The 26,469-nt window shown below is 39.3% G+C and overlaps 1 protein-coding gene across 1 annotated transcript in view; it reads right to left on the reverse strand.

The window, feature by feature from the left end:
* Positions 1–469: 469 nt before the first annotated feature.
* The window catches only part of treh (trehalase (brush-border membrane glycoprotein)), a 52,548-nt gene continuing 26,548 nt past the window's right edge, over positions 470–26,469 (reverse strand). Inside the window, exon 13 of the mRNA XM_042219693.1 lies at positions 470–560. Within this exon, the coding sequence (XP_042075627.1) occupies positions 547–560 (14 nt within the window). The 3' untranslated portion in view covers positions 470–546. The remainder of the gene's footprint in view (positions 561–26,469) is intronic.

Consider the following 26,469-nt stretch of genomic DNA (forward strand, 5'->3'; position numbering starts at 1 on the left):
GTTTAAATTAACCTAGGGTTGTATTTCTTTAGCCCTTTTCAGATTTGCAAGAAAGCATCTTTTGACATTTTAAACAAACTTTCCAGCTGCTTTTATAAATTTGCTGTATTTATGAATGATACTGGTTATATTTAGTAAAAGCAAAAAACCTCCACATGACATTGTGAATGGTCAGCCATACAAACTTTCTCCTCCGTGGACCCATAATCAGTGCTCTTTTTCCCGTCCACGTGATTTTGAAATCCTCTTCCTGTAACACATTTGCAAGGGAGAAGAATCCAGATCGTGGGTGGTGCCAGATGTTCCCTGCGGCAAACAGTGCTGAAGCTAGACAGTCTCTGAACATCTGTGGAGGTGTGCTGACTGAAAAGAGAAAATGTTCCACAAAGTTCGAACGTCAGCTTCACATTAGCTATTGTTACATCTGATTTGTGAGTGAGGCTTTTTAGCCGCTGGTAAAAACAGCAAGTGTGGCTTACTTCTGTACCAAGCAGCGTGCTGTAGGTTAATTACAATACTGCTGTCCACCCAGGAAAGTGTGCGTGTTCAGAGTTGCATGCCTGGAAAATATGCAGAGAAGAAATAAGAGTTGATACCTGTCTGTCAAAGAGACTGAGAAATATCCCTCTGTGTTCAGAGTGTGTTCTGTCGTGGGCAGCTGGCCACAGGCAGTTGAACTAGCAGCAGCATATCTCTCCAGTTCATTGGTGTTGGCCTTTGCCTTCCTGGCTCTGCATATTCTGGCAGCGATTCAGCCCTTGTCCCACAACATTAGACTTCTCAAATTAACATTTCATGTGATGGCATCGTGGTGTGGGTGTGTGACAAAGCTTGCCAGCACAGAAATGAAGCAAGCTGGCACCAAATGCTCTGCTAGCTCTCTCCTTCTCTCTTTCCGTCCCACTGCAACAACCTTGAACCAGTTTGTTAGCATCCCAAATGAACAGCATTGGTGTTGAGATTTGAATAGCATAAATAAATGAATGAGCAAACAAACCAGCACAAGCCCGACGTTGCTCTAGTGGCAATCTAGGGCTTGCACTCCCTGTGTAATGATCTGCAAATAGCTGGCTGCTGAGATAAAATTCAATTGAAACTACAAACTGCCACTGTCGACCACATGGCAAATAGGCTGTTATAATTTCAACCAAGAGATTTGCCATGCACCTGTTAAAATCCAAACACTTTAAGTCAATAGGACTGCTGGGTAATATCATAACAAGGCCACATGTTGCCTTGTATTTTGCATCCCTGTAAGGGTCTCATCTCATCACCAGTGACACAAAAGCTGAAAACATTAAACGGTAAGAAGTGCAAAGTGGATGGATTCTCTAGTGGGTGCATTCAAAACTGACAGGGAGATATAATATCGTCTTTGTTAGTTAATGTCATGGAAATTGCCATAAATCTACATGGCATGTAATCTCCATTACTTTCTGTGCTTTGCAGTTTGTGTTTTTTCTGTCTTTGTAATCATTAGGCAAGATCTTGAAGGTGAATACCTTTAAAATGAAGAAAGAATAGGCCAAACCCGAGGCACAAACAGTTATGTCTGAGTAGTTCCTGTTCTGCTCAATTAGATTAAAAAAAACAAAAAACCTTAACCTAAGGTAAACTATCAATCCTGTCTCTGGAGCTGTACTTGTTGGTTGTTGAAGTTATCTTAGACACCACTGAGATGGATTCAATGCCATACATTACACTAAAAGTCAAATTTTAAGCTTTCCACTTGGCTAAATTAATTTACCGCGTAGTCCGCACTAAACACTGATAATACTCTTACATCTAATAGTAACATGTTGTTCATGGACATCTGCTACACACAGTAGGTGAAGCCAGCCTGATGCTGAAGAAAAGCTCAGTTATCTCAAAAAAAGCAAAGCTCTCTTTACTGCAAACCTTCTGCTTCACCATGACCTCAGCTCTCTGTCACAGTGCAATAACATAAACACGTTTCGTGTTATATTTAATCGTGAAATGAGGTCAACCTTCCCATCGCTATTTCAAAGTAACTGAGAAAGAATGTAAACACCATTACTGTGAAGTATATACTTAAAGAAGGTTTGATGCTGATTGGCCAGTGTTTTAGGTCAAAAATCAAATGGTTAATGTTCGGTTAAGGAGGGCATGTCAACGTGAAGTGACCGAAAACAAGCAGGTTGCATTTCCTTTGAATACCAGCTATTGTATATTACATTATTACAGTGACTCTCACCGCACTGTCCGCTTAAATGGCCATTTCTACCTCTGACAGGCTCTTTAAAATACACAGTTCTGGCTGACCTTGTGACTCACTTGGAGAACGACACAGAGATCAAGCATGTGAATGAATGTTTATCCCAGGAACACTAAAGTAAAGGGGCTCTCAAAGGGTGATGCTGAATGCAGCTAGCTTTTTTTATGTATCAGGCGGATTGAGGGTAGATGTGTGTTGGAACAAACAAAACTACTCTTTCAGCAGTGGTCAAAGCTTTTGGTTGTAGCGGTACTGCCTTTCCATTAGACACAGCATATATAAGTGCAGTCCTCTTGCATTGCTTTGGCTGCCGCTTTTGCTTTTTATTCCAAAGCAAATATTATGTCTCATCTATTTTTTCTAATCCCATTTATTTATTTATTTTTATTTGGGTAATTTTTTCTCACCCTATTTGTGTTTACACAGCTACAGAGAAAGTAAATTGGATTTCACTTCCTTCACAGTGAAAAACCAAAGACCACACAGTACAAAATGGCGATTGAATATCTGGTAATAGGAATCTCTATAAATTTGAATGTGTAAATTTCAGCCTCTCGCTCTGATGACAGATTTAGAATTTATCCTTCGAAATGGGCTCCGTCATTATCTGTTGTTTGTAACTCATCACTTTTCCCATGACAGCGCTGTGAAAAGGACTTCGCTTTTACAGCTGAGCACTCAGGAGAGGACTGATACAGAAAAGTATGTAAGCTTCAATTCTAGGTTGACATGCATACAATTTCTGGAGTGCTTTAAATGGGTTTCTTTGTAGGGAATGTTTTCTAGGGTTACAATAATTATTCACAGATGGAAAAAAATAAAAAGTGGTGAAAACCTCTGACAAAAGTAGCAAAAATGATTAGGTTTTATTATAAAATGAGGACATCCTGTTAATTATTGCCTATAATGTGTGAACAGAACTTCTCGTTTATTTAAAATTAGAGGTGAGGCTACTCAGTCAACACCTTGTATTTGCACGGGGCTGTGATGTGAAGTTTAAATTAAAAAGTGTTGCTGCCGAGAGATCTCTTCCTAATAAGGCGCAGGTGATTGTTTTTAACAAAACACTGGGAAATTAAAAGGCACTCAGAGAGTGGATCCACCCGGCAAAGCTAAAACCTGCCTCGCACTTTTAAAGTGATCTGCACCTAATTTAGTGAGTTCTCTTTCCTGTCAGTGCTCCAAGTTTCCAAGTCTGCTTCATTGCTTTGGCTTAATCTTTCTGATAGACATATGGCACTGAAAATGTACCTCGATCCCAACTTCAGCCACGGTTTAAGAGAAAAAAGCTTTAGCTTTCCTAAATCAGCTAAACCGTTCGTCCGACCTTAAAGCAGTTTGAAGCAAACGTGAAGTCCCGACCTCACAATGAATACTTTTAGTATATGTCTATGTTTAATCCTCAAGAACTTCAAGAATTACCAAATCTAATTATATGTAAAAAGGGAAATGATGTGTCAGCAAAATTTGAATGTTGGCTTGCTCTTAATTAGGCGAGCATCTTGCAGGGTGGCGTGTAGTCTCCTTAATTATCTCTGCGCGCGCTAAGTGTACTGTGAGACTAAATCTTAATAAGATGGGATGAGATTAAATTTTATTGATCTCTGTGGGGAAGTTGCAGCGAAAAATAAGAGGATAGTGTGCTCATATATGTGATATGTTAAAATAAATAAGCTTAAAGGATCATTCAGATTTGTGCCAAACTGGAATTATAATAGCTCTGGTGGCTGATATTACTAATTATGTGGCATTCACTGTTTTCATTTCTGAGAGTGTCTCCGCAGGTTGGTCGAGGCTACTCCAAAGAAAAAACATTCACATGGTGGAAAATGGAAAATGTGGATGTGGTACTTTAATTATTTGATGGATTACAGGGAAATTTGCTCTGTTTTCTTCATGTATTTTGTTTTATTGTCATATTTCTCACTGTCCATTAGCTTGATTCTGCCAGAGGTTTTGTCCCGTTATATGCAAGGCTTTCTTCCCACTCCCCCAAATGCTCAGTAATCTATAATTATCTGTGGTCTTTACCCTAATACGTAAAAAGTGCTGAAATTCTGAGATAACTTATTATATCATTTTTATAACATTAGCAGCCTCAGACACCAAACAGCTAGACAACATCAGTGTCAAGAAAATGTGCCAGCTGCTATAAAACTGTCTGCCTGTAGTTTAAAAAGGTCTGAAAAGAAATATAGAATACCCAAAGACATTAGCTTTTTATGCCACATCAAACCTATATTACCTGCATTACCTTCAGTGCAACTCAACCTCTAAATGTTAAAAGTCAGAGAAGTCAGAGATTTGAGTGTTTTATGCAAAGAAGCCTTAATGTAGCCTTAGCCTGCTAGCTTGCAGCTTAGGGGAGTGTGTTGCTGAGTTTTTCTTTCTCTTAACCAACAGCTTCTTTCTTCTTTTCTAACATATGCAGCAGCGTAAGACCTGATGGCAGGTGTTTAAATCAACATACTTTCCCTTTGACATAGCTGCTGAAAGTGGCTGTAGACTTTTAATCTTGTTAAATGGATTATGTAGCTTAAGAACTAGGAATTTTCTCAACTGGTGAAGAAACTTGATATAATATATGGAAATATCTAAAGGAAATACAATTCAGGACTGTAAACATAACTGATCAGTAATGAAAAAAGCACCCAGACAGTTTAGCACATAATTTGGGCGTAGCCTTCTAATTGAAAACACCACTCATATGTCAGACATTGAAATCAGTTTTTTTCTGTCCTACTTAATCTTAATCAACATAAAGCTGCCTGTCATTAATCCTCTTTTTCTTCATTCACTCAGATCAATGTTTCCTTTTCCTGAGCAAAGATGGTAATTAATCCCCAGTCCAACAGAGCCTTCAGGCATGACTATTTGACAAAGACCCTAATCAATGCTTCTGCCTATTCTTCTACCTTTAGTAAATGAATAGCTTTTCTTTTTTTTATCATGTTTTACATTCCATCGAGGGAATCGATGATTCATATAACAGCCAAATAATTAATGTTTGAGCACAATCCCTGAAGAAAATCTGAACTGTTGCAGAACAGTTTTAGAACTTCGACCTGGGAGCTCATAAATGTGGTTGGAAGGGGTTTGAATTGATATGCTTCCTATTATGCTTATTAGAATTATTTCAGTAATAAATGGTCTATACGGGTGTCTTTTCACTTCATTGCCCCCCCACCCATTGACTCACCATTAATGACATTTCTGAAGAACGATGAATAATTGATGTTATTACTGAAGAAACTTATATGGGAGAAGTGGAACTCGGAGGAATCAAGCAGGCTGAAGACTGGCAAGGCTAGAGTAGCCTGGGCACAACAGATAGGGAAAGGGCTAAAGGAGTGAATGGGCTACTGCCTATTTATCAAGAGTAAGGTGCATGAAATTGGCTCTTAACCTCCCAGTTAGAAGGTTTAATTAGAAATCATGCTTTTGCTACAGGAGGGGGAAGAGCGGGGGTGAGTTGTCCAAACAGGGTGATAAATGACTTGTGGGACAGGAGGCTTTGGAGAGATGGGAGGAAACAGCTTGGTGAGAGTGAAATGTGGGTGACAGCTCTGGTCGAGGTAGGTGGTGAGACAACGGGTCGAGGCAAGCAGGAGATTGCAGCTGAAGTGCAAACGGCACCTCAAGAGCTGTAAGGGGTGTTATCGACACAAACAACCCGCAGGGCTCCCAACTAAAGAAGCTGAAATAGTGGCACACAATTTGGATGTAAGAGCAAAAATATTTATATTTCACATGAAATATGCTTTCAGTTCTTAAGAAAAGGCTTTGAAAATGAACTGAAAGGTCTGCTACCAAATATTTTGTTGACGCTGGAATTTATTTTATGGGTATGTTTTGCCTTAACTATCTGAACCACAGATATGCTTTAAAATGATAATATTCAAGAGCTGTGACAATTATTGCTTCCTATAAACCTATACCAGTGCGTGAGTAAGGCTCTTATTCAGACCCAGTGATAATAATGTGTTACAAGGTTACCTAACCAGGTGTTGGTGTGAGCATGGATTGCAAAAACATATGACTCATCCCTTGTACTGTGGCATTAAAACAGGCAAGGTGGCAGACAGCAGTGTAGCTGAATGCACACGTCTGACCCAGGGACACAGATGCTCAATAAAATTAAAGCAATGCAGACTGCAAATGTTTTATTCAGTCTTTACAGGGCCACCTCCCCATCAAGTAGCCATGTACAGTTGTGCAGTGTGTTTCTTTTTCGCTTTTTAAGCCTTAAGGGTCATAAAATTTCTGCTGGCAACACTCAACAGTTATTTCTGCTGATTGATTTGGCGTGACATTTAGACACACCCTTTAAAGGACTGGAGCTGTGTGAGCTAAAATAGGTCACAGCCTTTATGCCAGCACAGTGAGACTTTCTGCTGAGAGCGAAGAGAATGAGCGCACTGCTTAAACCAACATCCTGTTCAAAACCTGCTCTGTGTTTAAATCTTGCCTAGGGCTTAAAATCCTACTAATGGAGCAGGCTCATGTCAAATAGATGGAGAAGACAGTATGAGGGATTAGAGGGTCTGATGGGAAAAATGTGGTGCGCTTCTAGATACTTTGTCTACACGTTGGAGAAAACTTTTTTTTTCACTTCTTGGAAACACGTCCCAAATCGAGCCTCTCCAGCACTCAGCGAGAGACGCCTCTGATCTTGCCACAGTGCGCATCGTGTGAAAAGGTCGGTGACTGCAAAAGGGCAGACTGGTTTCAAAATACAGTGAGAATGGGAATGACTTTTTGTGCCTCAAGAAGTAAAGCTCCAGCATTTCTGTGTAAATCTACATTCAATACTAAAGTATTTATCAGATAATAATTCCATCTTTCTTTCTTTTGTTTTAGCCAGTTTCAAGCCATATGTACAATCTGCCTGATGATTGCATCTGCAAATCCAAGTTGATATTCTCTCATTTCGGGTAGGGATTATACTCCCTTGTGGATGTCCTTATGAACAGCTGCAGACACTGCTAACCCCTTGTTGTTTTTTGCTTTGCTACTTTCTATAGTGTGCATGGAAAGTGTAGTAGCCACAAGTCCCCTTGGACGCCTGTGCGCTCAGAAAATAAAGATTTCATTCAAAACTGGAAGCTCCTAACTGATTCTACTTGGGCTGTTTTTCTACCTCATTTGTTGTCATTTGATATGCAGAAGTGCCTGAAGTATTTTTTTTGTAATTATAAATGGACAAACCTGACCGTGCTTATTTTTAATGTGAGGACCACGTCATGGTTCATCAGTTAATCTCTGCAGTGTGAGCTTAAAAGTCAGAGGCTGTGCAAAAAGGCTGATAGTAAACTTGCAGTGCAAGCCTTCACAACATAGAAGGTTAATAAAAAATGCACAGGGGCTCCCGAGCTTTAATAACAGGAAGCAAATGATGTAAATTACATAAATAGCACAGCTGGTTTGGCATCCCACTAATTCTCCTCCAACCTTGTTCCGCCCGTACTTAACTCTACCTTCACCAAAAAATAAATAAATAAAAATAACTTAATGTGCTTCATCATTTAACGGCAGACATATCCTTGAATCAATGCCAAACAATAATCTGTGAGTCTCATATCAAACAAAACCTCCAGCGGTTAACTCTGGGGCAGCGATGACTAGGAGGAAAGCTGATATACAGTAAATATCTGACTCCCTGAACTTCACCACTTTCTAATTATATTAGGATTAATTGGCATGGTTCTGAGGGACTCCGGTTAGTGGTGTTAGGGTATTAATGTACAGCACACCTTGTTGGATGGACCCTGGACTCTGTTGAAAAGCCTGTTAATTAGGCCTGTGGTTAGGTGTGATAAAAAAGGGAGCAGTACATAAACAGGACCCAGCAGAGGAGGGATGCATAGGTCACCTGCTACTGGACCCCCGACAGCCTCTGCCTGTATCACACAGGGCCACATGCTGCTCCTCCGTCTCCAGGAAAGGCTGACAGGGAAACTTCACACAGAAGAGCTACAGCTACACCTAATCTTCTACCTGTCCGACTGATTTAGTTAAAGGCGTATTTCCCCGCCAACTTCTTCAGTATGTATCTGCACCGTGCAGAGATCTAATGTCTGTCATAAAGTTAAACATCGGCAAGCCACATGGAGATTTTTAATGAGACTTTTGTGCTCATTTCACGCACAATATCTGTCCTTTTTCCTTTTTTTTCCCTGCTGGTCTCTGGTCTTTTCCTCTATCCTTCAACAGGGAGAGAAGCTCTTACCATCAATCAGCCTTTAGCTCCTGTGGACTGAGACAGTGTCACGCTGGGCTCTGTGTGTTGCCAGATAGGACCACTGTGCCCTCAGGTTACCCTTACACTTCCAGTTTGACACCCCTGATATTTACTCGCTACAGAGAAAATTGAAAAATACATGGAAGTTTGAAGTGGGCACACAGGAGTCAAACTTTTGAACCGTGTTTTCTATCAGGGTTAGGAGCCAAAGAGGCTGTTTCTGTCAATCATTAATTGCAGTCCTTTACAGCCAGAACTTTTCAGATGCAGTCAGCGAGAAACTGTTTTATCGAGAACAGTCATCTGGTCCGTAGAGGCTGTCATGATGCATCATTTAAAGTTTAAAAAAAAAATTGGATTTTAGTTGTTGTCACAATGAAAAGCAGTCAGTGGGATAAAGTGAAATTGCCTTATTGTGAACAAGAACATGAATGTCTCACGCTTAGAGCGCAGGGACAGAAATCTGAGGATGGAAAAATGTATGTCTATAATGTCAGTAAGATGAGTTTATTTTTGCGTATGTAACATATTTCCTTCGCATATGGCCAAGCAAATGCTGTTTAGTTGAGTTTGGATTCAGAATGATTAGCAGATTAGTGCCAGATGGTCTAAGAGGCCAAGTGAGTTTCAAAGGTAAAAGAGAGTAAAACATGCACATTATTAACCAACACTGATGCAAATGCACTTTGACACTGGACACAATCTCCTTGTGATTAGTTGCCTCAGAATGCAGTCCAAACAGTTATTGCATCTCAGTCCACTGATTATCCCGGCTAATGTCTCTGTCCCTCAACTTGTGGAGGAAACTATCCAAAACTAGACATCACCATCATCGATCTGGGAAGTACATCAAGCTGTAGTCAAGCTGTTTTGGTTTGAGTAATGCTTCTAGTACATATACAGCTGGATGCCCAGAGAAGTCAATACAGGGGGCAGTGGTATCAGAATTTACTTGCTCAGCTACTTAACTTCTCAGCCTCTGCTGAACCCTGTAATGTTCCCATCAATACATACAGAAGCTGTGCAGCCAGACCAAGAGATTCTTATTTTAACCCATGTATTTGAAATTCCATACATTCATTTTTTAAATTGCAAGTATATCAGGTTGACATTTGAGGAACAGAATGCAGGTTATGAATAAAAATAGTAAAGAGGATGTAAAATCTTTCCCTGTTCAGTCTTCTGGTTCAAATCTTGCTCTGTTTGTTTTTCCTTTTTTCCACTTAGTTGGCCCACTTTACATTACAAGGTATACATAAATCTTGGATTTACTAAAAACATAAGCTTCCCCTTTTTTGCTCATTTGATTTGGTTTTTGTTTGATTAATTTGGCTTCATTTTGCAATATAACTAAGGTAAAATATCCGACCTTGGGTTTATACATGACAAATCTCACAAATGCACGATTCTGAGGATGTGCAAACACAGCTGCCAACCTTTCAAATTATTAGAATGAATTCAGTGCCAGAACTCATCCACTGTGGAACGGCTCCATGAATGCTTTCCAATGGTAAAACCTTTGCAGCATGTTTGTCCAAGGTGCAACTTGAAAAACTGATTTGGCATCAGTTTTCCAGGGCAAACCAACTGGAGGTAATCAGCCCCCCACTTGTCTTCACACAACATGCAGCCCACTGATTGCTCCTCCTGATCCGCAGTTATTTTCAGTCTGTAGAATCTCTCTGTGGCGCTGTTGATGGGCCTCCTCGAATGCACATTCCTGATTCTGGATGGACTATCTGTGGTGCTTATGTGTCATCAGAGGGGGCCGTGGATTTTCTGTCCTTCCATTTACGGATGCTGAGTTCTAATTGAAATTGTTTGTCACACTCAGGAAACTTTGGATTTTGTTTTTTCTCAGTGTTTTACACAGTGTGAGTGTGAGCTTTTATGGTTGAATAATTATATATTGGGTGGGGGTGGGGGGCTCACTGAATAGTTTCAGTAGTGCCCACCCAACACTGTGGCTGTTAAAGCCCTTTGTTTTTTCCAAAACATCCATCCATTCTCTTCCGCTTATCCTTTTCATGGTCACGGGGGAGCTGTCTTTGGGCAAGAGGCAGGGTACACCCTGGACAGGTCGCCAGTCTGTCGCAGGGCTAACACAGAGAGATAGCCTGCCCATGGGCAGTTTAGAGTTACCAATTAACCTATCCCCACTAACTGCATGTCTTTGGACTGTGGTAGGAAGCCAGAGTACCAGGAGAGAACCCACGCAAACACAGGGAGAACATGGAAACTCCACACAGAAAGACCCCGGCCTGATGGTGGAATTGAACTCCGGACCTTCTTGCTATGAAGCAACTGTGCTAACCACTGTGCTGCCCCAAATTTTGTATGCATATTTTGTACTGCACAGTTTATCATAGGTCATTATTTACATTTGCAATTAACAATAACTTACCTGAAATTAGCACAAAGTGCGTGTCTGTCACTGTGCAGTTTCTTAGTTCTCTGAGACATAGTTAAGAGCTCTAAACTGCATTTGAGTGAATCTCTGGCAGTGGAGACTATTGTAAAGTGCACTGCGACAACATTCTGGCTGACAGGCTTTATTCTTGCTATAGCACCACTCCTGCGACCTGTCTTACCCACCTACACAGTGACACACATTTTTCACAGCTCAGTCTGGCTTCTGTTTTGACTGAATTCAGCAGGCTTGAGTAATTCCTCGCCCAATGTTCATTCACACACACACACACACACACAACACACACACGCACACATTTGTATGCAGGCAAGAAGTGATCATTAGCTACATCTGGTGATCCTTCCAGCTGAACAGAAAGTTGTTTATGGGAATACAATATCCCAAAGCACAGACACCAAAAGATCTTGAAATGTCTTCCTTACTGTGTAATTTGAAAAAAGACACTGTTTTAAACTTATGTGTCTGCCCCAAATATAACCTCAAACTATTCAATAGTTCTTCTCCAACTGTGTTTTCTTGCTTTTTACAATCCTCTGAGCTAGAAGTCTTTTAAGGTTAACTATTTGTTTCTTCTGACCGCTCTTTTCATCCTTCTGTCAGAAAATTTTTTTTTTCCTGCTCTCTGGATGTATTTCAGAGCAGCTGAAGAGATATTACTTTGCAGTCTCCCTATAATACAGTATATCATCACATTTTCTTGGTTGGCTTAATTGTACTTTTACTTGGTGACCACTGTGTCATTTGGATTTTTTCTATTCTATGCCTCGGCAGGTTGTGTGTAACAAACCAGCAATCTAAGTTACATGCACATTATAAGTACCAAACTGAAAGTGTGAGGGCATTAAAGAAAAGATTTGTGTTCTACTCATGCACCTCTACTGGGCAGTCTTTACACCGAGGGCTGCAGGACTCAAAATAAGCAGAGACACATCTGGTGATAAAGGTCATGGAGGAAGGAAAAGCACATGAGGGATGTTACTTACCAAAAAAAGAAAACAGCTTTCAAAAAACTTCATACAGGGCTGTCCATAAACAGAAAATATAAGAAGTGGCTGATCAGTAGATACAAATTTTGACACTCTAGTATTTAAAGGATTAAAAAGACAATAAAAAAAAACCTAGCTGTATTCAAACAGCTCTACCTTATCCATTTCATGCAAGCAGTTTAGGCTTTCTCAGGGGTACCGTGGTTTGGAAATCTAATTATAGAACAACACAGCTAGTTGCTGCAGGGAAAGGGAGCTGCAATGTCCAGCAGACATACTACACTAATATGTTCATAATCCTCACTGACTTCCCAAATGGTAATGGTACAAACAAATTCAGATACACTGAAGGTGTCTGTTTTTTTTCATGTCTCATAAAACATGTTCAGCAGATCGACTGTGTTGTTCTGCTTGCTCAGTTGTTTTCAGCTCCATGTTCATGTAATGTTTTAATGGGTTTTATACGTCTTTTGTGTTCTTCCATTACTGTGAGCTTGCACAGTACCACCAGTAAGACTTGTTATTTCCAGGGTACATGCAGTTTAGTGTACATGGGGAAATATTTCATGTGAAGAAATAGCCAGTGGTTCAGACGTCGGTAGCATTCAAACTAATTTAACTCTGCTCCATTCTGCACACACTTGTTTTTTGGGAAGGAGTGGGGAAGTTCTGCACAAACGCACACTTTTTCTTTATATTTGTGAACAGTGTTTTGTGGGGCTTTGTCTTTATTGAACCATCTTTTATGTTTCTTCCAGGCAACACGTGTTGCAAAAGCAGTACTTCACGTTTGATCCTGTCACTTTATTACATTTCCTGCTTTGGTGCACATTTTAAATTTCCATTTAAAAAAAAGAAAAAAAAACAGTCAATGCTGTCGGGGAGAGTGGTGTAATTTTTCTGCCCTTGTCAATAAAGAAGCGATGCAATAAAAGCTGATGGAAGTAGTTCTTTTGAATGGACTGCTTCTTCTTGTACAATAAACTTTACCACAGAGCCATTGCAAGACTCTGCTTTACCTGAAAGACACACACACACACACACACACACACACACACACACACACACACGTATATATATATACACACATATATAAAAATAAAAATAACACAGACTTAATGGATGACGCAGGCCTGTAATCATCTCCCCCTGATGACCTTCTGTTCGTCAGCCTTCTCTCTTTACAAAAACCTTATAGAGTGCACAAGAATACAGAAGCCATATAAAATACTTTCAAATCCCTTAATGTCCTTTTAGCCAGTACACCAGACAGTGATAGAAGGTTTTCCCAATGTATTAAATTCACCATTTAGAACTTCCGCAGCCACTCATAATCCACTCCTGTGTTGTCCATCTGTGTGCTCACTATGTTCCAAATTCTCATCATTTTGCCAAAATATGACAAAATGTTGCTGCTTACATGTCAAGCTATTGCTTTGATCAAAGCTCAAAAGCTCAGCCAGAAATGGGATATTTAGCCATATTTGAACAAATCTATGAGTATCTGCAACATACTGAGATGGAAAGCTGACAGGTTCTGCATCTGATAACAGCTTGAGCTTGGTTTTAATTTCAGAAATGGATTTCCCATAATTTTAATGCTAATGTCACAGCTATGCAGACTTTACTTGCATTGCACCGATAAAGTCTTAATAAAGGCAAATCAAGATAAACCTGCTGTGCAGACATATAAGCATGCAGTGAGAGTGAAAATGGAAAGCCTTACAGACACTATAGCAGCCAGTCCTATAGCTTTACTGAATTTTAATTCAACAGCTCAGACTCATTCTTGCTTTAAGCCATGTGGGATACCACGGGGTACCACACCGGCTTTGATCAAACAGAGCAGGAATTAGCCTGAGTTAGCACTACTTGGCCTCAAGTGAAAACACATAACAGTGATTACACTTTATTTAAACAACTGAAGGGATTGGAGATGTTACTTTATTTGGACCTGGACTGATTTCTTTATCTTCTCAACTTCAATCTCTTGCTTTGCTGTCATGTTTGGAGCCAGAAGGCTTGATCTGCCTCAGTGGTGGTGAGAATTATTCTCTTTGAACAGGTTCTACCTAGTGTCAGTAGCTACAGTGCATGGATTTGCTTATGGCTTGACTTTTTATGCTTAAACTTGAGCTGTGATCACTAACTTATTAGACAAAAAACAGCATGCATATTATTCAGACCATTTTAACCAACCTGAATAAATTTTACGTTGGCGATAAGATTCTTGTGTGTGTGCACTGCCAAGTCGATTAAGCTGAAACTTCAGTATAATGAATGCAAGGGGAAAAAATGACAATAACTGAGGCTAATCCAGGAGACTAAGAATAATTAATTTGTACAGAAAATCCATAACGTCAGTTGTGGAGAAGATTACTAAGACTTCCCATTTATTGGTTGTCACTCTTATTTGGTGTCTGTTTGATGACACTAGATTGGCACATCAGCTGTTTACAGATGCATGTGTTTTATGGGGTCATGTGGCTTACAGTTGCTGTTCTTATTGCAACGAGAAATCCTTGAGAATTCAGAGCTAGCCATATCAAGCTTTCCATCTTTACTCTTACAATACAAAAATAAAGTCAAACTAACAAAGACTGTAAATCATGTTTAATTCCAGGCCCACACCAATATTTGTTTATCTGTTGTGTCAAATGAATATAATGCTGGCTAAATGCTCATATTTACTGTGATGGAGTGCTGAAAAGAATGAGAAGATAATGAAAAACAATACGAGAATTTCTTTGATTCTCTGGTACAAAGACGAACATGAATAACAAATACAATTGAATAGCAAACCAAAAAACATTAGCGTGGGTTAGAGTTAGGTAACTGTTGTTTTAAACATGAATAGTGACGCATCATTTCATCGGTACATCCCTAAGATGTTCCATTTACCCACATAGTGCCTTCACTTTTACCATTGTTCATCAGATTTTCACTGCTGCTACATTTTCACACCTCTCCTCTCAGTTGTTTGTATCATTGTATTAATTTGCATTAACTTGCATGCAATAATAATATTCTGTTTATGCTTCTTCTTTTCTTCCTTGTTAGAGGGACAAAAATTTTGTGAACATAAAGACTCCTTAGAATATCCTCACTTAAGTAAATCACGTTTGGTCTTCAAAATGCTCTGAAGCTGTGTACAGTAAGCATGTCAATGTTTTTTATAAATACAGGTTTGGCAACTGTGTACTAGTTTTCAGCTAAACACAAAAATGGATGACTTTAAATATAATTTAAAAAAAATATGCACATAAAATCAGCACATTTTTAACTGTACATGTTGTTGTTTGGCTTATTTTTGGCTTATTCTTTTAGTTTTGATTTAGCTTGCAGTCAAGCAGATTAATTGTTTGCAGTCCCATCACAAATAGGTTGCCAGGAGGGTTTGTGTATTGACCCATCAAGAAAGCATCTCTCAAATGTAAGCAGTGAAATATCAGAGTTCACTGTGCAGATGAAAAATTGGGGGATTTCTTCCATCAGTCAACTAAAGCTAGAGAGAGGTGCTCTGGTAAATGAGAGGTAAATAAAAGAAGGATATTTGCTCAGGTTGTTATTTTTTCCTCCTTAATAAATTACCAACTAGAGGTTTTTGGGTAAAGTCAAACCTTAGCTTGGTTATTAAAAATCGTTTTTGCTCTCTGTTTTATCTGTTTTGCTTCATAAAATTATTTTAAAACATTATTGGCTTCAGGAAAACATGGACCTGTCAGCAGCACTTTTCTTCAATATGATATGGTCCTTTCTCTTTCCTGTCTCCTGCTGCTCCTTCCTACACCTACATCACCTTTTCTTGACACTAGATAATACACTGACAGCCCATTACTGCTTATCACATTCTGTCCTCCTTAATCAGTGATGCCACAGCCACATCAGAATATCTTATAATGAAATTTCAGCCCTTTTCTGATAGAAGCTTGGTCACATCATTAAAGCACAATCAGAAGTTTTGCCTAACCCTTTGATAAAAGTGTGTCTCTGACTTACCTGATTTTTGCTGAATACAAACAGCAAGCAGTCGTTTAATCCAGACAGAAAAATGTGATTTTTTTTTTCTGGAAATTTGACATTATAGCTTAAAAAAACTTGGATAACATAGCAGTGCAGAGAAATACATAATAGAGGCTCGGTATGGTGTTGCACATGCAATAAAGTTTATTATCCACTGCATGGAGGTAATAAAATGGACAAGCACTGCACAGCATCCCTAAAATAAATAAAAGAGCTGCCTCACAGCTGACTACTGCCTACTGCTACAATTACATGAATAGGCCCCATAGCAGCTGCTAAACTCTACAAGTGGTCAGAACGGTTGCTAAGCAAACACCAACTAAAGTAAGGCATAGATATTATTTTTGCGCAGTAGACTAATATGAGCAAGTCAATTTGCAAAGTGTAAAAAGGAAAAAGGCTGAAGAAGGCAACCCGTAGGTCTGCTTCTATCTATGAAACACAGGCTCTCTTCTTTGTGACCATCTCTGCATGTATGCTGTATGCCGTGACACATACTAGCAGTAATTTCCAAAGAAAGTGCCAATGAATAAAACTGTGCCAAGAATCTTAGATCTTTTCTTTTTAGGACTTGTAAAGACTAAAACATATGTTGCATTCAGGAAAGGTTTTCGTTCAGTCACGTGACCTATTGCACCAGTCCGCCAGCTATACCCTATCGCTACCTGGTCTTTATGCTGAGCTGTCTCCTTTATGTGTTATTTTAAGGATCCCTCACTGTGAGCATGAGACACGGCATTGCGAAGTAAAAATGTAACAATGTTTCATATAATTTGTGAAAACATATATAAAAGGAAAAGTACAGTGAGAAAAGAAATAATCTTGTGGTGGTTTTCTATCTAATTTATTAGCACTTGTCTGATATCAGTGCCTCAAAGCGACAGTCATTAGGCTGCCAACTGCTGTCATTTAGAGTCACAGTAGTTTCTCCTTGTTCTCCCTTACACACAGGTGTGACGCTGACAGGAGACAGCTGAAGTGACAATAGTAGTGAAATAGTATTTAGCTGTGTTGACAACAGCAGCTTACGTTACATTACTGTGTGAAAGGAAAGCTTAACAACAACTGTTACACCGAGCCCGCATCTACCTCGCTTCTCAGTTGAGGTCTCTGACCAAAAATGGGGAGACTGCAAGTAAACGAGCGAGCGACCTAGTGAGACAGAGAAAGCATGTTGTTGTTGGACCCTTTCAGTTATGTCAGCTCTCTTTGTCCACAGTTTGCACCTAAGTAAAAGCTTTTGTAAACATACAAACAGAAGCTGCTAGTGTGAAAAGCCTCTAAAATGCTGACATTCTGCCGTTGGCTTCGTCCATGATACGTTAGCTCTACTGCTAGCTGCTGCTGCTGAATGGAGCTATAATTACAGATCTGAATGGATTACCTCATTGTCCCTTGAGTCAATGTCCATCCATCCACCCATCCTTGCATCTATCCATCCACCCATCCATCCTAACTCCTCCCAGAGGGACTATGTGAAAGAGAGGGAGCTGCAAGAAAAGTTTTCAGTTCAGTTCAAACAGTTGATTCAAGTTGATTTAAGATCCTACAGTAACAGAGGAAAAAACTCAAATAATCAGACGACATCCTTTGAGCAAACACTTGATGACAGAGGAAAGGAAAATCTCCCTTTTAGCAGGAAGAGATCTCTTATGTATCCACTACCCTGTCAATCACAGTATATCCTGCACTCACATTGGTAATCACTCACCTCAAAGTTACGGAACATTTATCCCAAGACCTGTCCGATATAAACACTAGTAGTTCTAATACTACTTTTAATTAGTATTAAAAATTGGTTTCTCACCAGTAGTCAATTAAAGTAGTCTCTAGTCACTATGTCACAGATCTATAGCCATACTTCCTGTGTGGAAGTAGGTTAAGCTAACTGGCAACTCTGCTTGCTCCTCTTCTCCCCATTGTCCATTTGAGGCATTGAGAGATAGATTGTAATGACAGAGGGCTGTTTTCTGAGTCATAGTAGAAGAGAAGAGGTGAGGAAGCAAGGCAACATAGTCAAATGAATTACACAACAAGCTTTTTTTGTCCACCAGGAGGCAGAAAAACAGCAAAAACATAATTGTTAGTGACTTGTTATGTTCTTGTCTCATCATAAATCGAAGAAAAGGTTTGGAGTACTGCCATGATGTAACCAAGTATGCAAATTTGTGCTGTGGAAAGTAAAGTGCTAAAAGAGCTGAATGCAGATTTTGTAGTAGTATGACTAGTAACTCTCCATTCAATACCAAGATTATTAAGAGAATTATATAAGGATTTTACAAGCACAGACATTTCAAATAAAAGTAAATAGCTAATGTCATTTTTTTTTCCTCGACTTCTTCGTCACAGCTATTCTTGTTATGCTTTTTAGAGCAGTATGAATTGCACTGCGTTTTCTAACTCTTTCTAAACCCAGCATTGATCATTTTACAAAGAAAATGAATAAATGTAATGAAATTACTGTATTTTGTGGTGTATTGAAGGCACCGCAGTTACACAGGCATAAAGGAAGAAAACAAGGAGCTGACCTCAAGGCAATTTCTACTGAGGCAGAATTGGCAAATCAGTGAATGCGGGGAGAGTAGGTTGTCCTTTTTTTGAAGGCTTGCAGAGAGTAAAGTGAACAATTTCAATCTAAATCCTCAGTTTTGCTGTTGGTCCACTTTCTTTGTCTATCTCACGCTCTGTATCTTCCATTATATGAGATTTTGGATGTGACTCACTGCATGTGTGTAGCCTGTAATCATGTATGAAGGGCGTTTTAACATCAATCAATCTGCTATGAAATTGTCCGTCGTGATATCGGCAATAGCTTGTAATCTACAATAGCTTCAGAATTTGGGTTATTTATTGTTATATTTAAAAGCAAAGATAGTAGGTAATTCTTTTTTGCAATGTGTCTGTTCATTTATAAACCATGTAATTTTTTTTGTTTTGTTTTACAAAATTACAATTACAATTACAAATTACAACAACAGTTATTTACCTATACATTGTATAAGTAAAGACCTATAGAATGTATAGGTCTTTACTTATACAATGTATAGGTCTTTACTTATACAATGTATAGGTCTTTAACTATACATTGTAAGGTAAAGACTAAACAATAATACCAAGAAAACCACAACAATCAAACAACGCCTTTTTAGCAAGCATGTGGTTACAGTGGGAAGGACAAACTCCCTTTTAACAGGAAGAAAAAACAGGCTCAATGAGAGAAGCCATCAGCTGCAACCAGTTGGGAGTGAGGGGAGGAAGACGGGACAAAAGAGATGCTGTGGAAGAGAGCCAGAGATTAATAATAATAACTAATGATTAAATGCAGAGTGGTAAATAAACAAAGTGAGTGGTGAAGAAACATTCAGTGCATCATCTTCCCTGCAGCCAACGCCTATTGCAGCGTAACTACAGGAAAAACACCAAAATGTAAAACCAAGTCATGGCTAACACATTTAAAGAATGTATACATACATTTTCCATTTGGAAGTGTATTTTTTAATGAGGAAAAAAATGTGACAAAACTGGCCCAACAAAGAGCAAAGAGTGCTTGAAAGAGCAGGTCTAAAGAAATGTGGCTCTTTTTAGCTTCAAAGTCACAGTCTTAAGCCTGTGGGTCTTAAGTCACACCTTTGTCAGCCAGAAAGCAGCAGTTCGTGTCTCATTTGGGAACTTTACGTTTCCACTTTACTTACTTTTTACTTTCTCTTGTTGGTTAGGTTTATGCATTTAAAACCCCTTGGTGAGGTTTTGGCACTTAGATGTATTTGGCAAGGATTTGGCACTAAAATCCTGCCAAGATTTTTAGCACTGAGGTTTATGCAACAACAACTTCTTAATAAGGTTCAGGAAAAGATTGTGGTTTGGGTTAAAATATGCCCCTTCACAACTTTAACCCACATCAGTTGCATGTTGAAAAATGAGACCCATTTCACTGCTGTCTAAACAGTACAGTGCTACAGTACAGTCACCAAAGGACAAGTCCCCCTTATCAGCGAGGTGCCAAATGTTTTGACAAAGCAGCTGTACATGATGCCCTGGGAATGAGAATGGGCTGGAATATGGGATGTTCCACTGGGTTTTCCCTTCAAACTGTCTGCTGTTGTTTTGCATGAGCGCCTTTGTTGACCTGGTGTTGCTATCAATAATGGAAATGAATTCAGTCATACAGATGTAATTTAAATGAATGACCAAAACACAGAGGACATGGGGGAGAACAATAGAGAGAGAAAGAGTACATGTGATTTATTCCTGAACCGCAAATGAGTGATTTATATGCCTAACTGTAATGAGCTCACAACCATGGAGGCAGACAAAACTTATTCTTGAAGCATTAATTTGAGTGTTTGGGAAAGCAATGACACTTTAATGAAAAGTACTTGCAGAGCAAAGTTTGGCAAGCTCCTGTGTTAATAAGCAAAGTTTAGTGGGTGCAGTTGCAAATTTGCTTAGGTTAAATATATTTTTGGAATATGGGAAACAAAGACTGTTCAACTTAGAAGTCATTGTACTTGAAGCAATTATAACTACTGAATAGATCAAGTGATATTGCATCTTCATTTGAAAGGCCCTCATGCCTGGATGAATAAGTGGCCTTCATACTGAATACAGGGGACGGTATATCATTTTCAAAGGAAGACTTTTTCAGTAAATCCTCCACTTTCTTCCCCGATAGGCGGTCCATCTGTAGAACCTGGGTGTCTATCAGCACTGCCTCCTCCAGGACTCAGATGGGTCTGAAACTCTCCGTGAACCCTCATGAATTATTCATCATCACATATAATGTTGGCAAATTATTTTATGTAGTGGGGAAAGATTCATCTTAGGAGCAGGAATTGGGTAGGGAGAAGCTAATGTGTTTATTATGCCAAGATAATGGCATGAAATAGAGGCCAGGGGTGGAGAATTTGGAGGAGTGTTTATACTTTATATTCATTGGAGGGTAGCATCTGAATGCCTCGTGGTCACATGATGGCAGATGTCTTTTGAATGCAGCGGGCGAGAGTGTATTTGCGTGCATGTGTGCACGTATTCACTCATAGTCAAACCTTTGCAGACGCTTTAGATGTTCGGATGTGTGTGTGCAAGTTTTTGTGTGCGCGCACGTGCAGTGTATGTTTATGTAACGTATAGATTTGCCTAATCGAGGTTTCATTCCACAGCCAGCGTTGTCTGCTTTTATGGCTGTTGTTGAGAAAAGAGTTCAATAAGCATTACCCAGGCTCTGCTCTCCAAGTGGCAGAGAGCACCATTACAGGGAGAAAGAAGGTTGCTCTGTAACTGCTGTTTGCCTTGCTTAGCTGAAAGGAGCTGCGATCTATCCATACAGAGCTAATATCTGTGCCATAATGACATTGCACTATCAAGAAGATAGGCTGCTTTTGAACTCAAGGCTGCCTGCTGTGTTGAAAGAGAGAGACAGAAACCCCATACAGATGTCAGGAGTGTCAGGAAGGAGATGGTATCTTGCCGTTTCGTTGTCTGGAAATAAAAGCTTAATGAATTTATCTTTAGATGCACATTTTGTCCTGTCTTTTTGATCCAGGCTACAGTACAGTTTCTCTGACCAGGCGCACAGACAACTGTTTGTCCACCGTTTTGCATCCATATAGACTACTTTTGTCTTATTTAAGTGAAGGCTGTTTGGATTTCCGACACATCCTTCAAATATAATTCTCAAATCCCGAACACAGGGCAATGTGGGATGATAATATATTCATATTGTGCTGCAGGAATGTGTCTCTTCTGTGCCTTTCATAAATTGGGGTCAGGTGATATCTGTCACAGCAGAGAATGTGCTTAGTGCTGACAAAGTCATGTTGACATTTTTTGGAGAGGAAAGCGCAAAAAAAAATATATATATATATATATATATATATATATATATGTCTCCCAGGAGGCAGGAAGAAGAAGAAATTAAATTGCCTCTCCACAGCCCTTGTTAAAAATGAAAACCAATCAGCCAGCCCTCAATTCACACTCACAGCTCCACAAAGATTATGGGGAATATTGATATTAATATTAACAAATGCACTGTCCTTTTCGAGTCTGACGCTATGGGTCCAGTTGCAACTTCACTGATAAGAATTTTTTTTCCCCTCATTGAAAAAGCTGTTTAAACTTGATGGATTCATGGCTTTTCTACAAATATGACCATTAACTATGCCTGAATAGGCTGATATGTATTGTGAGGCAGAAGAGAAATGGCTGTACCGATGCAAAAAAGGTTCGTCAGTGTTATTTAAATTTGCGGATGTCATGTTGAAAGGATCCAGATCGTCTGTAAACCAAGAAATACCCTAATTGCAAAGCTTTGTTTGGGCATTTCTGTTTGAAACCACTATGATGAGTCTCATTTAAGAAAGAAGGAAACTGTCAGCACTTTCAACTGTATCCCCAGCGGAGAGCTTTGTGCTTTTGTTTGGCCTAATTTGGGGGGTTCTCAGGCTTATTTCCCCATGAAATCCCTTCCAGTAACATGAGCACACATTCAAAGCAGTGGGAATGGGGAATAATGAAGTGTACAGACAGAAAGAGTCACATGGCCTTCGGAAAGGAGCATTAGCAGGAGTTATCACAGTTAATTTCACAGTGATCAGTTCAGAAAGAATTCTGTACGACTGAAACTGTATGACTGTCAATAGAGAGTATGGCGCTATATGGCATGTTGATAGAGGCCCTGGAGTTTGTTTACAGTCAGGACCACTGAGGAACACTAAGCTAACCAGTGATAGTTAGGAAAGCATAGCAATGAGAGGATCTGCCATTTAAGTTTAAAAATAGTCACAACATGCCAAAGCCTTTAGCTTCTGACCAGTAACTATGTTGGTATTTAAAAATAATACACAAAGAGTGGATTTGACTGAGAAACCCAGACTGCACATGCTCATACAGTGGCAAATTGTCAATCAAGTTAGATAATTTCCCTTTAAGTCTTGCCATGCCTTTTTTTGGTTTTTGCAATCAAGTGTGAACAGGCACATAGCAAATAAAACGGCACGCAGCATGCATACACTAACAACTGAAAATCTTAAACTTTATTTAAAGCACTGTAGTTGTCACTATCACTTTTTAACCAGTAAGGACAAAGAATAGTAGACTGACTGTGACATGTATGAGTGTTGAATGAGTGACTTCATATACAACCAGATTAATATGAGAAAATAATCCATTTGTCTTTGGTCGACCATTCAAGCAGCAGTCAGCTAGAGTCAGATAATTGCAGACTGCATTACCTCTCAGATATTCTGTATCATAGCAACCAAAGCATATTAGCAAAAAAATAAAAATAAAAATATAATAATATGCACCTTCAAGCACCGCAGCTCTCTAAGGCCCTCTCAGCTGTGCATTTCCAGAAGATCGCCTGCTATTTTTACTGTCAAAAAAGGTTCCTGTTTTCGTCGTAGCCTGCTTTCTCCTACTTTTTGGCTCTAATGGAGAATAAACCTCATGCTGTATTCAGTAATATATGACACTGAGACCAAGAACCAATCAGAAAAGAGTTTATTGAGGTGAAGGGAGCTGAAAAGCATTTTTTCCATAGACAACTGGACTTTTTTATTTTATTTTTTACCCCCTGCTTGCTACTATAAAGAATAGAGGTGTACAGCACTTCCACGGGGGCTTCACTTTTCAGCTGTAGCTGAAGGCTGTGTCCATCTTTCACATCTTTGGTGAAGATACAAACATCTTGCTTTTAATTTTTAGTCTTAACATGTAAATTAGATAAAAATGTAATTATCAGCACGAAGCACAAAACACAGTTATCACCAATGGATAATTCGTTTGTGTGGGTTGCTTGTCAGAAATTGAACTGTTACAAAAGTTCTCAAGAAACTATAGCAAATTTCATGACAAACCACTGAATAGCTGTCAAAACATGTTCCTGAAACACAAAGTTCTTTTGCTGAAGTATATCACATAAGTTGATTACTTCAAATATGCAATTACTTACTCCTCAGTCTTTCTCTCAGAAAAGTTAAACTGGAAATTAAACACATGCATTATACTAATATCTTGATGAAACTTCAAAGAACAGAATCATTTGAAAGAAAATTGTATTATATATGCAAGACTAAAATGCTTGCTTTGTTTAAAACTGATGCCATGAAAACACAAGCTATCATATTAAGATGCTTGTTACTAGTCATAATATGTTTATTTTTATATTAATGTTAATACAAGTTAATTAAATCTTAGACTTTCAACAAACAGATAACCTGTCTTCAGTATGAAGTATTATAAACATGCCTCGCTTATAAATTCATACACACTTATATAAGCACTTTTTTCTATGCCTACATGCTTTCTATCAAAAATTCACACTCCAGCGGATGTATCAGAGAGCAACTTGGGTTCAGCATCTTGCCCAAGGATATTTGGGCATGCAGACTGGAGCAGCCAACCAGATCAAACCACTAAACCTTCCGATTAGTACATGATGTGTTCTTCCTCCTGGGTTACAGCGACACCATTGTGGCTGTAGCCACAGGATCCATTGTCTTAAAAATGTTTTTATGAATGCAGTTACTTCAGTTAGTTAAGAGGTTAAGAAATCGTACTATATACCAGCTAAGTAATGTATTTGTATATATTAATAAGATGATAACCCCAACCTTTTTTTTTAAAAAATGCATTTATTTCTTTATTCACTCTGTGTTTGTGCTTTAGTATACCATCCATAATACCCCGGGGATTCCTCAGGAGTGGGCAGGATGTGGGAGGAAGGCCAGGTCACTATTTCCATCTTCTCAGCTGTACAGATCATTAATGTCAGTAGCATGCTAGCCCACTAATAAACAGGTTACCTCCTCAGAGTACAGATGCGATCATGTTCTTGAGATCAGGTCTAACGCTGATCTCAACAAGCAAAATAAATTCCAGTCAAGCACATTAAAATTAACCAAACCTGAGAAAATGTCTTAATTTAAAATGTATCCAAACTAGGCAGGGAAAGTTTTTAGCTCCGGGTTAGCAGCATTTAGCAAGCATGGTTTACTTTAAGGCAAGAGAAACCCAAACCTCATGGAGACTATCGATACAAACACACAGAATGTGCAAACTCCACACAGCAGGACCCTCTTGTTGTGAGGCAACAATGCCAGCTACTTCACATCATGTGAATTACCTATTTTGGGGGGGGGGGAGCAAATCTTAAACTCACATGACATTTTCTCTCGTGATACTAGTCTTTATTCTCTGAGGAGCATGAATGACTCTATAAAATGATTAGTCTGGACCAATATGATAAAAACATCAGTTGTCAATAAGAATGACCCCATGCCTGGATAAGAACCACGGCCATACATGTTACAGAGCTGAGCAGGCTTCTCAAATATTGTCCTCAGCGAGAGTCGATGCCTCTGCTGCTGATCTTGATTTAATGTTTTATTTCAAATTAAGCTATTTAATTTGGTGCCGATTTCTGAGTCTCAGGAGAACCAGCTGCCTGTGATTCGATGAAAATCCAGCTTAGTTGTTGTGTTAGACCTGATGGTGTGCACATTACTTTGTACACAGATCTCATCATCGTGCTCATTTGGGATAGCTTAGGCAAATTCCAAGCACAGACGGCTGTTTGAGGCTGAATAATAACTGAGATGTTGTGTTGTGTTATCTGCTACAGCAACTAAAAAGAGATGGCAGGGATAATCCATTTTCTGGTATGTTTCTGAAAACAACAAATGGATACGCCTGAAGAAGTTCTTTAAGATTAAATTTATCAGTTTACAGCTCTGCATCAAGTACCTTGGAGAACAAGATTGCATTGTGAAAAATGTCTTTGTTTTTTTTCCTCACCTGGAGCGAAAATAGCACCCTCACTTGAACTGGGTAACAAAAGCACAAGTCACTGAAAGTCCTCTTGATATTAGACTACAAAATATGCAGCAAGGACTCGAGTGAAAGCACCCACCCTTCAGGTACTCTACATGGTACCAGACTGGGCTAACAATGGGATATAGGAATAATAAGGAAGATGGGAGGTGAGGTTTATTACGGAGGGTGGTTGAGAGGTGAGTGTGCTGATATCTACATCAAGCAATTTAAACAAGTTCTGAATCAGAGCACTTGTCAATCATAATTGATCTCGAGTTGTGGGGGTGGTGAGAGATGAGGATGAAGACACGCAGAGAGCGAGAGAAAAAAGGGAGGGAGAGAGCGAGCATCTTCCCTGGAGGCTACAAGCACCTTTTTAAGAAGGAGAGGCCCTGAGGGCCCCTACGCCCTTTTCCCCACTTCAAGATCAAACCCATTCGTTCCCCATCTCGCTCGCCTCTCCTCATCTTCCTGATCAAAATTCGTCTTCATTAGAATCAGTGAAAAAGAGCCTCTTAACAGCTGGATATAAGAGCCCTGCATTAGGAAGCATACATACGGACAAACATCTATTCAGAATTCATTCTGAAGTCGGGGGGGGGGCATGGTGGAATACACACTGGCCGGCAGTGATTCACTTTTATCTGCACATTGAAATTCTTCTTATTTTCCACCAAGAGAATTTCTTGTACAAAATGCATTAGCAACTGCTTTTGTTAAGCTTTACTTTGGTAAA

Source organism: Haplochromis burtoni, unplaced genomic scaffold (genome assembly GCF_018398535.1).
Source record: "Haplochromis burtoni strain Fernald_Lab_line unplaced genomic scaffold, NCSU_Asbu1 Contig_36, whole genome shotgun sequence".
Classification (NCBI taxonomy): Eukaryota; Metazoa; Chordata; class Actinopteri; order Cichliformes; family Cichlidae; genus Haplochromis; species Haplochromis burtoni.